The sequence below is a fragment of the Hyaena hyaena genome, unplaced genomic scaffold (assembly GCF_003009895.1).
Source record: "Hyaena hyaena isolate Hyena2069 unplaced genomic scaffold, ASM300989v1 scaffold_614, whole genome shotgun sequence".
Lineage (NCBI taxonomy): Eukaryota > Metazoa > Chordata > Mammalia > Carnivora > Hyaenidae > Hyaena > Hyaena hyaena.
In genome coordinates, this window is record NW_024081244.1 from 1080722 (window position 1) to 1095139 (window position 14418).

At 52.5% G+C, this 14418-nt stretch overlaps 1 protein-coding gene, 1 long non-coding RNA gene and 2 other non-coding genes across 8 annotated transcripts; 3 read left to right on the plus strand and 1 right to left on the minus strand.

The window, feature by feature from the left end:
* The first annotated feature begins 1689 nt into the window (after window positions 1–1689).
* LOC120248837 (high mobility group nucleosome-binding domain-containing protein 4-like) lies at window positions 1690–10938 on the plus strand. 5 transcript variants are annotated; one of them, XM_039257331.1, is made up of 2 exons: window positions 1690–1828; window positions 9232–10938. In XM_039257331.1, exon 2 carries the CDS (start codon window positions 9293–9295, stop codon window positions 9563–9565), a length of 273 nt encoding a protein of 90 aa, XP_039113262.1. In that variant the 5' UTR covers window positions 1690–1828; window positions 9232–9292; the 3' UTR covers window positions 9566–10938. The 5 variants fall into 5 exon arrangements, with proteins under 5 accessions (XP_039113262.1, XP_039113264.1, XP_039113259.1 ...); XM_039257333.1 differs by lacking the exon at window positions 1690–1828 and adding an exon at window positions 3061–3268; XM_039257328.1 differs by lacking the exon at window positions 1690–1828 and adding an exon at window positions 3166–3248.
* On the plus strand, window positions 2154–2226 carry TRNAR-ACG. Its single transcript has one exon. It is a non-coding gene; the product is annotated as a tRNA-Arg (tRNA).
* On the plus strand, window positions 2720–2792 carry TRNAV-CAC. Its single transcript has one exon. It is a non-coding gene; the product is annotated as a tRNA-Val (tRNA).
* Window positions 10939–12812: 1874 nt separating the features above from the next.
* On the minus strand, window positions 12813–13551 carry LOC120248838. The gene is made up of 2 exons (XR_005532694.1): window positions 13153–13551; window positions 12813–13037 (listed from the first exon to the last, which is right to left on the minus strand). It is a non-coding gene; the product is annotated as an uncharacterized LOC120248838 (long non-coding RNA).
* Between the last annotated feature and the right edge of the window lie 867 nt (window positions 13552–14418).

Here is a 14418-nt window from a genome sequence, read left to right on the forward strand (position 1 = left end):
TAACATGGTTACAATTAGTTGACTATAAGATCCTCCATAACCTGGGTGAGCCAGCCAGCTGAACCAATGATTATTTCCCACAAATTAGTATTTCCAAACAGGTGCAGGGCTTTCTTTTAAAGTACAGGGAAGTTTTCAGAGGAAGAAGAAATTCTGTCTTAAGGCTGTAGCATCAGCTCCTGCCTGAGATTTTCTAAACTACAGGCCCGCCTTGCAGATTCCCGACTTGCCAGTCTCAGAAATATTCATTCGTTCATTTGTTCATTCATATTCTCTTACTAGTTCTGTTTTTTTTTCTGGGCTCTGTTTCTCTGACTGATACAACCACTGAAGAAAAGACTGAACACTAGAAACTGGAACTCTCAGAAAACGTGACCCACAGAAAGATCTCCAAATACGAGGGGAAAGCGAGCCTCAGCTCATGTCAGGTTGTGAATGTGGCGGAGAACTTGAGGCAGCTGAAGCTGCCTGCTCAACAAAGGGACGTCTCTGCGGACACTGAGGAGAGAACATGTGGACAAGCCCCCAGCTAGCTGAGTTGAAGCCCATTTTAGAGGTTCAAGACGTAACAGCGGCTCCAGGGACGCTTTGGGGTCTGGCCAGACCATCCTGGGAATGCGATGAGGAGAAAATAGAACCACGAAGTACCTCTGTTTGCTTCATCTCTGAAAATTTAAGCGTGACTCTTCATGTTTCCAAGCTCCTCTTTAGAACAGAAATCTTTTGCTTCTTATAGGGAGGTGGTAGTCTGTGAACTTGGATGGGAAAATAAATACTTATCTTGACTAACTTGGTACTGAAATTTTGTGTTTTCTTCCTTTATGAGTGTTGGCAACAAATTATTGTTGTATTTCAGCGCTTTTTACTTTGTCACTTTTGGAAATCACAAATATTTCACATCAAACTACAATGGTTACAAATTTCTTTAAATACCATTCAAGCTCATTAGTGCTTTGAAATTACAGTATTTATTAGACCTGCTGTACTTTGTCATTTAGTGCATTAAGAAAGGAGCTCAAATATTGCCACATCATACATTTTTAATATTTTGATAACGTATTTCAATATAATTGATTTCTCTTTGAAATCCTACATATTCGTCTTTTTTCTTACCAGCTGAAAGTATCATTCTGTGAGGCAGTCCATAGCCACCCAGTGCCCTAGACATACAAGTACAAAACCTGCCCAGGGGTCCCCTGTTCCACAGTCGGGGGGGGTGGGGGGGGAATTCCTAACTAGGTCTACTTTAACATTATGCAGAAAGAGCAGGAGCACATATGTTATTCTTTAGGGCTGTTGCAACCTTGTGAACTGAAAACCACTGTTTTCTAAACTCAGTGAATATGTTCTCAATGTCAGGCAGTTTTACTCCGTTAACGACCCTCCACTTATCTGCGATGCTCACCCAGGCATGGAGATGACGATTACGTCTCAGAAACATAAGAGGGTGAAGCGCACATATGGGAGATGCTCGTTTGCTTCCCAAGAAAGCAAACGCAGGCGCGTTCACGTGTGCACGAGCTGATGACGCTCCTTTTAAAAGGTGTCAAATTCCGAGTCGCAGGCCCAGCCGTAGGCGCACGGGCATAGCAGGTGCTTGGCACAGAGCCTTGCTTAGTAAATATTGAAATACATATTTTTAACTACCGAAGGAGAGACCAGAGAGCAAGCTAGATCACCCCACCCCACCACGACCTCCAGGGGCCAACAGATCACATCCACGGTCCTCGCAAGCCGGGCGTCTGCGCGCGCTCCCGCCTCCAGGCCCTGCCGCGCAGATTTCCCCGGAGCCGCGGGCTCCCTTCCCTGATGCCCGCCTTTCTCTCTCGTGAATCGCCTTCTCCGCTGGGCTTTCCTGGTCTTCCCGGTCTTTTTCTCTTCCTCCAAATGCTTATCATGATTTTTCTACTTGTTTAGCGCTTCGCTGCCATCTTGTCGATGGACAGGGATCACAGCGCTTTTCTTCAGGGCTCCGCTTCCAGCGCCTCCGACCGTAACACCGGTTGCGGAGCGAACGCGTGGACGGCGAGGTGACGCGGGCGGAGAGGGCGCCGCGAGGGGAGCCCGGACGCCCCTGGGCGAGCAGCGGCTGCCGGGGCCCCGCCGGCGCGGCGTCCTCACGAAGGTACCCGAGGCGACAGGCGCCTCCGTGCGGGCCAGTGGCGCAATGGATAACGCGTCTGACTACGGATCAGAAGATTCCAGGTTCGACTCCTGGCTGGCTCGGGGCGGCCGGCGCCATTTTGCTCCCCGACCGCAGAGCTCGCCGACGCGCCACGGAGCCCGAAAACTCGACACAGTGAGGTTTGCCTGCACGGTGTCCCGGGCCGCAAGGCGCGCGTTTCCCGCAGCGGCGGTCCCCACGCCCCTGCAGAGCGAGCTCCGCACCTCGGCCACGCGGGGGCGCCAGGCTGCCCGCGACCCGTGCGCGGCCGCCGGCGGGCCCATGCCGAGGGAGGGGTGACAGCGGAGGGTCGTCCGTGAACGTTGAAGCCTCTTTTTTCTCTCCCAATCTAGTCATTTCCAGAATAAAATGTCATGGACTTGATTACATGTGTGTACTGCGAGGGTTGGGCCCGCGCTTGTCGCGGGTCTGTGCGGTGAGAGCAAGAGCGCCCCGGCCGCACGCGCACACGAACGACGACCGTCGGCAGGGACGGCGGGCCTGGGGGCGTGTTCTGCAGGCGAACTACCCTCTCAGGAAGCCCTCCGCCGCCACGTTTCCGTAGTGTAGTGGTTATCACGTTCGCCTCACACGCGAAAGGTCCCCGGTTCGAAACCGGGCGGAAACAGCGCTTCCTTTTCTTTCCCCCATTTTGCAACTAATCTAATCCCTTAACGTTTTGTTTCATTTCTTTTCTACAAAATCTCACGTCTTCATAAATACGCTCCCCGCCGCTGTCGTCTTGCCGCGGGGCCGTGGGGCTGAGGCGGCCCCGCCCCAGCTGGGTCGGGGTCCCGCGGCCCCGGGCGGCGGCCCGACGTCTCGCGAGCGGAGACGCGGCTCTCCCCCGCTCGCGGGCGGACGCGAGGCCGCCCGCGGCCCCGGAAGCGGTTCCTCGCCGCCGCCGCCGCCTTCCTGTCCCCGGCGGGGCCCGCCCGGCGCGCCCGCCCCGCCCCAGCCGAGGGCCCCCGCGCCCGGGCCGCGGCTGGGAGCCCCGCGCCTGTCGCACGGCCGCGGGACTCGGGGGCGCCGCCGAGGCGGTCGTGCACCGGGGCCCTCCCGCCGCCGCGCCTCCGGAATCACGGTGCGTCCGCCGGCCCGGGCGTGAGTCTCTGGGAAGGGGCGGAATTCCGGTGGCGCGTCGCCTGGGCGCTCGGGCCAAGTGGGGGGCGGCCGGGGGCCCGAAGGGACTGCGCCGGCCGGGCCGTGGCGGGTGGGCTGGCCTGCCCCCCACCACCCTCGGCATCCCTCTCCCCGACTCCCCCGGGCCTCACCTGCGGGAAAGCCACCCCCCCTCCGGGACCCCGGAGGCCCGCGTCTGCCTCCGCTTTGGCCTTCCGCGCCCCCGCCCGCAGAAAGTTAAGAAACGGACCAGCGGTGGGTTCTGCCTGTCGCCTTGAATCTTGGGGTCACCGGACGCACCTGCTCAGATCGGGTCTTGAGTCCTGGTGTTTGGCCGCTTGACCTCTGATCCATGGTCCGCTTGCATCTTATTTGGATCCATCAAAGGCCTTTCTGGTACAGGAGGGTTGGTACTCCACGTGGGGCCTCAGGATTGCCTTCCTAGATGTATTTTTACTCCCACCGCTGCACCCCTGCCGGTTTTCAGGGTCAGCCGCGCCTAGACCCTCAGGCCGCAGCGCGCTGGGGTCCCTGAAATGACTGATGCGAATGTGAGGTGTTTATGGCCTAAGAAAGGGCAGTCTTCACCTAATGAGGTTTCCTTCTTTCTCCCTCCTCCATATTCGTACTTTTTTTGAAAAACAAATGCTTTTATCATCTTGTTAATTCCCTTGCTAGCAAGATGATAAGGTTTGGCAGGTGCCGGATAGAAATCTATCTAAGACATTTTCATTTACAGTCTCTTCCCCGACACTCAGAGACACTCAGACATACGTGGGAGTTCATGTGGTGCCCAGAAGGGAGGCCCGGGTCTCAGGGGCCGGGGAGATGTTGGGGATTTGTCCTCCCCCTTCTTTCCGAGATGCCAGTGGGCAGGAGCACCGGGCACCGGAATTGGGACGCGAGGGGGCCCCAAGCCAGTCTGTTGCAGATGCGTGAGTTTCATTTAGAAGCCCGTGGCTCTGTGCTTCTCTTCCAACCAGGGGCATCCTGGCAAGATGCGGCCGCAGCCCTGCCCTTCTAGACACTCTGCCCTGTCTCACCTGCTCCCCCTGTGCCCCCAGTGTCCCCCACTGAACCCCCAGTGGAGGCTGGGCTGCCCTCCCTGACTGACCACTTCCTTTGGCATGTGGGCAGCAAGTGGGCCCTAGACCGTGGCTGCCGCCAGGTGGGCGCTGGTCTAGTGGCTGGAGGCACCTTGCGCACCATCTGTTCTTTGTCAGACCCGTTACTGTCTCTCCCAGACGTGGCGTTAGCAGCCTCCCCTCCAGCCCAGAGCACCGTCTTGCCCTGAGTAAGAGGCAGAGACAAGAAGGTGGCCTTGTGGCTTCGGGGCCCTGAGACTAGAACCGGAGTTAGAACCAGCCCCCAGAAATCCAGCTCAGCAAGTGCCGCTGACTGGCGCCCGGTTTGTTTGCTGGCAACGGGGCGGGGTGTGCTCTTTGGATGCGGGAGACGCTTACGAGAAGAGAGGAAACACATGTGGGAGAAGGAATCTGAGAGCTGTGCGAAACCTCGCAAGGAATCTAAGCCAGGAGGGTGGGTCAGTGAGGACGTCACCTCCGCGTCCGGCCGCTGGGGCCACCGCTGGGGCCACCGTGACAAAATGCCGCAGGCCGAGGGCCGTGAACAACAGAAGCGTATCTCCTCCCAGTTCTAAAGCCTGGAAGGCCAGCATCATGATGTTGGCAAGTTTGGTTTCTTCCCAGGCCTCTCTCCTTAGCTTGCGCACGGTCACCCCTCTGTGTGGTCAGCGTCCCGACCCCCGCTTATAAGGACATGAACCCTGCTGGGTGCACCCCCACCCATGGCCTTGTTTTACCTTAACTACCTTGTTAAAGGCCCTGCCTCCCAGCTGCAGTCACAGTGTGAGGTCCCGGGGGTTAGGACCTCTGCCTATGAATTCGGGGGCGTGTGTGCAAACGCAGCTCACTTCTGGAGACTGAGCTGGATGTAGTACATAGTTTATGGACACGGTTTGGAGAATTCCCCGTGCCCGTCACAGAGGACTCTAGCTCACCCGCATCTCCTCATCGGAGCCGGCGTTTGCACACTTCTCCCGCACATGAAAGCTAGGGTTCGCTCATTATATGACTATTAGGTGTTTTCACCTCTTTCTGCCAGTTAATTTAAACTTTCTAGGTTTTTTGCTAATGGGAAAATGCACGTGTTCGTAGCTAACAAAAGTGTGTTAAGGAAAGCCCGTGTACCCCTTCCCGGGACTGCTGCGGGGGAGAGAGCCTTGCACCATGGACAAAACCGTAGTAACAAAGGGGAGTTGTTAAATTCCTAGAACTTTAAAAATCTTGATAATTTGCCCTGGAGATAGCATCGAAGGTCCTATTACTGTATTCCCCAAGCTACAAAAGTACGTAGATTTATCTGCCAGTTCGGAATATTTTTTTTTTGCCTCACACGCACAACGGAATGCTTGTCATCCTGAGAATTCGGTATTTTATTGCCTGACAGACTATTTCTTCTTTTTTTTAATCTTAAACTATGGGGGGTTTTCTTTTTTGTTTTTTTTGTTTTAGATGAGTAGACTTTATGGGGCACCTGGGTGGCTCAGTTGGTTAAGCGTCTGACTTCGGCTCAGGTCATGATCTCATGGTTCGTGGGTTTGAGCCCCGCTCAGAGCCTGGGGCCTGTTTCAGATTCTGTGTCTCCCTCTCTCTCTGACCCTCCCCTGCTCACGCTGTCTCTCTCTCTCTCTCTCTCTCTCTCTCTCTCAAAAATAAAAAAAAACATTTAGATCAGTAGACTTTTTTTTTTTTAAGAACAGCTTTAGGTTTTCAGACAAATTGAGCAGAAAGTACAGTCTGGCCTATTATTAAACTTTCTCTCTTATTAACCACTGGCAGCGGTGCGGTACGTGTGTTCTGGCCGATGAGCCGGGATGTCCGCGTCCTTACCTGAAGCCCACGGTCCACACTAGGCCTCCTTCTTTGCACACGGTTGAGGTTTGCTAGACGCATAATGTCACGTGTCCCCCGTCATGGTAACATACAGGGTAGTTCCATTGCCCTAGAAAAGCCCCCGCGCTCCCCATGCCCCACCTCAGAGATCTCTTTCCAGTTACCACCACTGTGTGGCCACAGCCCCGCCCTGCCCGGCCCTCTGCGGCCTTCATGGAAACGAAAGGACCCCTGATCCCACTGGCCCTTCTTCCTTGTTTGCGTATGTGTCCTGCGTCTGCTGGGGCCCTGGACAGCGGCCCGTGGTCTCCTGCTAAGCAGCCTGAAGGTGAGTGTGGGCGAAGGACCGAAGTCACATACTCACGGCTGCCAGCCGGCGGCCCGCTTTCCTTGAGTTGATCTTTATTGTTCCCCGCCGGCTTTCGGCCCCTGACACGTGGCGATCACGGCCCCCTGCGTGGCCTGGACTGCAGGGGACCTGAGGTGAGGCCGGCTGGGCCCGGGCCCCAGACGCAGGCCGCCCAGGCCGCGACGTGGGCCAAGCAGCGCGGTTCGGGAGCCGCGGGCCGAGGCCGGTGTGGAGCCGCCCGTCTCTGGCCGCGCGTCCTGGGACAGAGCCGCCCCCTTGGGTTTCCTCTCCCATCCTCTGGTAACAAGAAGGCCTCTGAGAAAAGATGCAGGATGTTTAGAGTGACAGTATCACTTGCCTCATGCAAGCGGGCCCTGTGGATGGGGACCGGGCGCCCTGCTGACAGTGACACAGGACCTGGCAGCGCTGCTTCCTTCCTGTCCCTTTCCGGCCACACCACCCACCACGCCCGAGGGGCCTCTCTGGCGTCCTCAGTTATTTTCTTTAAAAATCATTGTCTTTATTGTGTCAGAATTTGGATTTAAAAAATAGCACACCTTTTGTTCTCTAAGAATTGTTCAAGCATTTCTCTAGTGGGACCTTTGGGAGAGGAAGTAGAAAGAGGTAAATTAGGCCTGGATTCAGGGAATGTCTAGGGACGCGTGGCCTCCGGGGAGGGCAGGCCTTCCCGGTGTTTCTGTGGCGGCAGCGACTTCAGGCCTGCAGTCATCTGGAATATTCGGGGGCGGGGGAAGGGCACAGCAGGGGGACAGGGGCCCCACTAATCTCACATTAGCTTTTCAGCGCATGGCTGGTCAGCCGAGAACACAACCTTCCTCTCCTTAGTGTCGGGCTCTGTTCCCAGAGGCCCGTACCAGCTCCCAAGGGAAATACTGACCGATTCCAGGCCCTTTGCTTCTTCTTTATACTAACATTTCTCCCTCCATCGCACAAGCGGGAAGGGAGAAATAAAATTTCCAGTAATTCTAGTCATGGTGAAAACATGGGGAGAAAAATAGCTAATTTGATATTTTAGCACCATTTATAGGTGGTTACTTTTGTTAGCCAAGGAACACAAAGATCGCAACCAGGTTTGCTCAAGGATCGTGTTTGCCCACGAAGTATCCAGATAGTGAGGCCCAGCAAAAACAACACGACAGAACTTTGGAGCAGTTTAGGGACAAGATGATCTTTTTCTTTCTCTTTTCTTAAAACACTGTGGAGCGGGGCAGGGCACAGCCTTACAGAGTTCCCCAGGAAATGGTTTCCAGGGTAGGGCAGAGATGAGAGATGTGAGTAGCTGGTCTTGGCCTAAAGCTTTAAGAAAGTTCACGCAGTGCTTGTGAATGCCGGCCATAGCCCCGGGTCCTAATTACCCAAACTCAAATCACTTTCTGTTCTGGGTGTTCCTGAAATGGGGCTTTGGGCTACCCACGTATTCAAAAGTGGTTTCTATTAATTCTTGAGCAGATGAGAAAAATGTCTCTGTAGAACCTAGAGAATAGTACACCACCCATGTCCTGCCTGTCCCTGTCCCAGCCACGTCCTGTCCCCACCCCCAGTCCACGGAAGACTGCGCCCCTTCCTCTGGACCCTCGAGCCCTCTCCACCCACCCACCATCTCTCCCAAGCCCCTCTGATGTGACTGTTGTCCTGATTTTTATCTTGTCCCTTGTTTCAGTTGTACTGCGTGCTTGCGGTGCTTGTCAGTGGATCTATACTGTACCTGTTTTGCAACCTGTTGTTTTTGCTCAACATTATGTTCTTAAGATTCCTCCTAATCTATTCGTTTCTGCCGCCGACTAGCATTCCTCTGCATAGATGCTAATAGATGCTAATAAGGGACTTGTTCTGCTATTGAAAGGCGGGAGGGTGGTGTGAACATTCTCAGAGGGATTTCCTACGCGCATCTCCAAGAGTCCCACTAGGTAAATACCTGGAAGTGAAATTGCTTTTCAGGATGTTTTCAAATTTAATACACTAATTTACACACAAATAAACAACAAGCCCCCGCAGTGTGTGATGTCTCCTTGTTCCACATCTGCTGAATGCTTGATTTTGTCAGACCGGTTAGTTTCCACCAATCTGATGGTTGTGAAATGTCAGAATGTATTTCCCGTGTTATTAATGAGGTTGGGCATACTGGTCTGTGCTTATGGACCGTTCTTGCTGCTTCTAAGTTCTTGTTAACACTTTTGCTCATTGTTTTAAATTTTTCATTTTGTCCTTCTCTCATATATCTGTAGGAATTATTTTTTTAAATTTTTTAATGTTTATTTTTGAGACAGAGAGACAGAGCATGAGCAGGGGAGGGGCAGAGAGAGAGGGAGACACAGAATCCGAAGCAGGCTCCAGGCTCTGAGCTGTCAGCACAGAGCCCGACACCAGGCTTGAACTCTCAAACCTTAAGATCATGACCTGAGCCAAAGTCAGATGCTCAACTGACTGAACCACCCAGGCGCCTCAGGAAGTGTTTGTATCTTCTGGATTCGAATCCCTTGTCAGTTATGTGTTAGGAATATCTTTGCCCCGCTTGTAACTTATCCTTTTACTTTTCATACTATCTTCGATTTGCACAAGTTCTTCATTTTACTATCGTCAAACTTGAATTTTAATGTGGTTACATTTGTCTGTGCTTCCCGTTTTGGTTTACATGTTTCGTGTTTGTTAAATCTTCCCAGGAGCCGTGTGAGGAAGACAGAAGGCACCGCCCCCGCTGGCCTGGCAAAGCCACCTGCCACCATGCCCAAGAGAAAGGCAAAGGGAGACGCTAAGGGTGACAAAGGCAAGGCGAAGGGGGAGCCGCAGAGGAGGTCGGCGCGGCTGTCTGCCAGGCCCGCCCCCCCAAAGCCGGAAGCCAGGCCTGCCAAGGCCGCCACCAAGAAGGGAGAGAAGCTGCCCAAGGGGAGGAAGGGGAGGGCAGAGGGCGGCGCGGCGGGGACCAGGGCCGCCGAGGACCCGGCCGCCTCCCCGGCCCAGCCACAGACAGCAGAAGGCAGCGGCGACGCCAAGTGAAATGTGGTTTTCTCAGAGCTCCGTTCTTCTGGGGACTCTGCCCTTCCAAATACTATTTTTCTTCAGTCAACTTTTATAAAAATGTAGAATTTGCAGTTCTGTTTCAAACTTCTGTGGTTCACGTGGAAGACACATGGACGTCGTCCCTCGTGGAAAGCGCAGACCCCACTGACTGACAGAAGGTCTCCGAAGCCGGGTTGAAATGGCAGGGAGACGGCATCTCCTGTCCTCACTGTTGAAGATTATTCTCGGTTCCCAGGAGAGATGTCCGACACTCACCCCTGTCACCACCGTGGCTTAGACACCTTCCAGCACGGAGCAGCAGCACCTCGTGGCTACCCCGAAGCCAGCAGCACGTGGGGACTTCCCGGGACAGTAATGACGCGGCCTCAGCACCCCAGGTCCCGCCGGTGATAGCACCAGGCTTGCTGGCCGCGACTTCCTGATGGCCTTGCCCGAAAGAGCCAGGATTCCCGGTCGTAGGTGCCAGGTGACCCCAGTGGTCATCTTGGAGGTTTTAATTCCTTCCCGCCCCGTCGGCGTGACCTGTGAACCGACCTCACGTGCCTCGTGTGAAATATCCACCCCTTCTGAGAGCTTCACCTTCTCAAAACAGCAGCAGAAGCCGGCTGACTTGTGGGGGAGTTTGAACATTGTCACGCCTTGCGGATTGTCAACCATGTCCTCCTGGAAGTGACTGGCTTTGAAAAGTACCTTATAAAAGCTGGACATATTAGCCCAGTGGGAGGGGATCGTTTCCTCCCCACGGCCCTAGAGAGCCGCTCTACTGCGGCGTAGCCATGGAGTTCTTGGCACATTTGTCTTTAGTCTTCCCTGCACTGATTGGGGTGAAAGGTGGGAGACAGAAGTCCAGCATAGTATTTGCTCTAGGCGGGTAAGTAGTGGTTGTCTCCCCACCACCTATGGAATAGTTCATGCTTTCCCAGGGGTCTGGAAAACCAGCTCTTTGGTAACTGGGTCATTGTGGACAGGCGGGTCTGTTGACGACTCTCCTGTGACCCCCTGGTCAGTTGGCCCAGCCCTGCAGCAGCGCCCTACAGCCCTGAGCGCTATGACTTTTAGAACAAGGTCTTGGATCTCAGGACAAATCCCCCCTTCCCCCAAAATTATCTCCACCAAACTTTCCTTCTTCAGGAGCATCATGGCCATTCTCAGCCATTTGCTCCTCCGTACAACCTTTACATTAGATTGACAGGTTCTAAAACAAAAAAAAAATCTTGGAATTTTTACTAGATTTGTATTGAATTTATAGACTAATTACAATGTTGAATCTTCCCATGAACGTGATGTAGCTCCATTTATTTAGCCTTTTTAAGTGTCTTTTAATAAAGTTTCATAATTTTCTCCATAAATGCCTTTTGTTAATATTTCCTAGGGAATTTATGCTTTTTGATACCATTTATATGGTATATTCTTAGTTCCTGCATTTTCTGTTTTTAGCTAGTTGTTTTTTTATCCAGCTACCTTACTAAACTCTCATTCGTGTAATAAGTCTGTGTATTATTTGGGGTTTTCTATGGAAGTAAACCATATATCGTGTCTATGCAAACAGTTTTGGTTCTACACAGTTTTATTCCCTTTTTTACTCTCTCCTGACGCTGGGCACTGTCCAAGTTGCTAGGCGCACAGCAGCGAACAAAACAAAGTCGCTTTCACCAAGCTTCTGTTCTGGTGGGGGGGGGGGGCGGCACAGGAGTAGAAAATGCCCAAATTTATGTGACGAGCGGCCTTAGTAAACAAAGTGGGTGCCACGTAGATAGGGTGGTTAAGGAAGTCCTCCCTGATGAGATGACATTTGAGCAGAACACTTAATGAAATGAACAAGAGAGGTCCATGTGAGGGAGAAGCATCCCGGCAGAGGGAATAGCAAATGCAGACATGAGGTGATAGTGTGTTTGGCGGTTTGGCTCGCTGAGGAAGAACAAGGAGGCAGAAGAGGAATTGGAAAGAGGGTGGACAAGAGTCACAGCTGATGCGGTCAGAGACAGCCAGGGGCCAGGAAAGGGAAGACTCTCCAAGCAGCAATTTGTCTGTGAACGTTATGGGATACTGTTAGAGTTCCAAACGGAGAGCACAGTCTAAGTCGTGGAGGGTGTGTGGGGACTGACGTGCGGGCAGGCAATAGGCTGTAAGGGGCGGACAGGTTGGAGGAAGGTGCATGCGGTGGCTGTCGCTGAATGGCAAGAAACTATCAAGCTGTCTGTCTGTTCCCTGCTCAACTGTCCCTACCTCATTTAGTTCGGTAAATGAGCAAATATGGATCTGTGCCTTCTCTTTGCCAAGCAACAGATCAGGATCAAAGAAAAACATGCCTGTCCTCAGAGTCCAAAGTCAAGCGCAGTAAAGTCACCCCCCAGTACTGTGCTCCGTGTTGGGCTAATACTGCAGAAGATCCTGACCGTGATGCCAGAGCCTGCAGGGGTCCTGGGAGGAATTCCTCGGTCGTTTTGACGCTGAAGCAGCAAAATGAAAACAGCAGTTGGTCAAGCAAGGAAGGAGTTGGGGAAAGCCTTCTGGCAACATTTGCAAAGATGTTAAGAGAATATGGTACATAGTAGGTGGTCAATAAATTGCTGAATCGAAAGAATGATTTAAATGCATAACCAAATAGGGGCGCCTGGGTGGCTTAGTCGGTTAAGCGTCCGACTTTCGACTTTCGCTTGGGTCATGATCTCACGGTTTGTGGGTTCGAGCCCCGCATCAGGCTCTGTGCTGACTGCCAGCTCAGAGCCTGGAGCCTGTTTCAGTCTGTGACTCCCTCTCTCTCTGACCCTCCCCTGCTCACGCTGTCTCTCTCTCTCTCCTAGAAATAAATTAAAAAAAAAAACATTAATAAAAAAAATGCGTAACCAAATAAATTCTAGCAGGGTTTTTTTTTTTTTTTTTAATAAGGGAGTTCTTAAATGCTCACTGTTTGCCAAACACTGTGTCTAGTGATTTCCATGCATAGTTTTATTTCCATGACTCTATGAGCTGAATATTATCATCCCCATTTTACTTTACATTTAGTGACACTGAGACAAACAGGTTAAATAATTTGCCTTGAGGTCATAGAGTGAGTAGTAAAATATGAACTAAGACCCAGATCTACAACGCCAGCGGTTAGAAAGCCCCTCGTTGTCAGAACGATCAGTGGTATAAATTTCAAGTGTAATCCATCCAGTTTCTGAGTAAATTAAGGAAATTGCCCAAGATACCATTAGACAACAATCACATGCAAGTCATCTACACGCTAAACAGTTGTAATTCCCAGCGAAGAAAGGTAGTAATGAAAGGAAACTAAATTCCAGGGGGATGTAACTGCTGTTTTAACAATCGGGGACCGCGTTCTGATGGAGGCCTTAGGACGGAACCAACGAACAAGGTGAAGAGCAGCACAGGCACCAGCTTTGTCAGGGCGAGGATGAAACAAGCTTCCGGCTACCCGGGAGGGGCTCCTTACAGAGGAGGCCTGCGTAGACAGTCGTCATCGGTACATCAGGAGGGGGTTTATCAGCGTGCTTACTGGCCAAATACATTTCACAAGAGGCCTTAAAATCCGAGTTATGATTTTTAGGGACACTCACAGTTGGACATAGGGTACCTCGGTCTATTGCTTGCTTTCCTGCAGGAATGGTCATTTCAGCAGTGAGTAGGGAGCCCTGATGAAAACTAGTAAAGCTAGAAATGCAGCGCGCTCCGAGAGACATTGCCACACATGCAGCCCTTCGGCCCGCTTCCCTAGCTGGGCGCTCGCGCACCCAGGGCGTGCTTCCGGCGGCTCTGGGCGGGTCCTCCGGGCCGGAAGCGGCCAGACCAGGGACGTGGAGAGATCCCGTTAGACCACCGAGAGGGAAACCTCACACGGAGCCTTAAGGGTGGCAGCTGTCCTGGTGACGTAGGTGGCTGTCGCGAGCCCAAGACGGACAACTTGGTATAAGGATAGGAATAACAACAGGGCATCAAGTTTTCTGGGCCTTGCTACCCTCTTCCGGCCAGGGTCCTAATTCCGGCCAGAGTCCTAATTCCGGCCAGAGTCCTAACTTCCGGCCAGGGTCCTAATTCCGGCCAGAGTCCTAACTTCCGGCCAGAGTCCTAACTTCCGGCCAAGGTCCTAACTTCCGTCCAGGATCCTAACTTCCGGCCGAAGGGCGTAGCGGCGGGCAGGGGAAGCACAGCCTGAGCAAGTGACGTGAAAGTGGCCTGGAAAAGCCCCTGAAGTAAAAGGACAGAGGACAGGAGTGACCAAGTTTGCTCTGGGGCTCGGAGTCCAGATGAGAAAACTCAAAGCCCCACTAAGGGTGCCCCAGTGATAAGATTATAAGGTGCGGTTCATGAGCAGATGGCTAAGAATTCTTGAGATGTTTTTGGTGCAAAAAGGTGATGTTCTACAGCACGGGGACAGGACCCGTGGGCCGGAAGATGTGCACTGGGCTTGTGACGAGTGACTGGTTGCATACTTTCAAGTTAGCGGGGGTGAAGGATAAGAAAGTCTCTATGGAATTTGGAAGCGAGGCTTTCAGGACCTTGAGGCGCGAGCTGCTGTTAAGATAAGGTTACTTTCAGTCTTTAATAAAACAAACATAAAGGCAGCAGGGCGGCCGTGTGTGCCTCAAGGTCACGCTCTGCACCTCGGTGTCTAGCAGTCGGCTGCACTAAGGAGACTTAATTTAAGCTGCATTTGTCTTGCCTTTGTTTCCCTCATCAAGTGGTCATATGGAGTTTAGGATTTCAGTGTCTCTCTAGCAGCATAAAGCTAGAAAGGGTTGTGGGTTGTTGTTTTTTTTTTTCCTGTACAAAGATGCTAGGTTTTTTTTTTTTTTTTTTTTTTTATTTCTAGGAGAGAGAGAGAG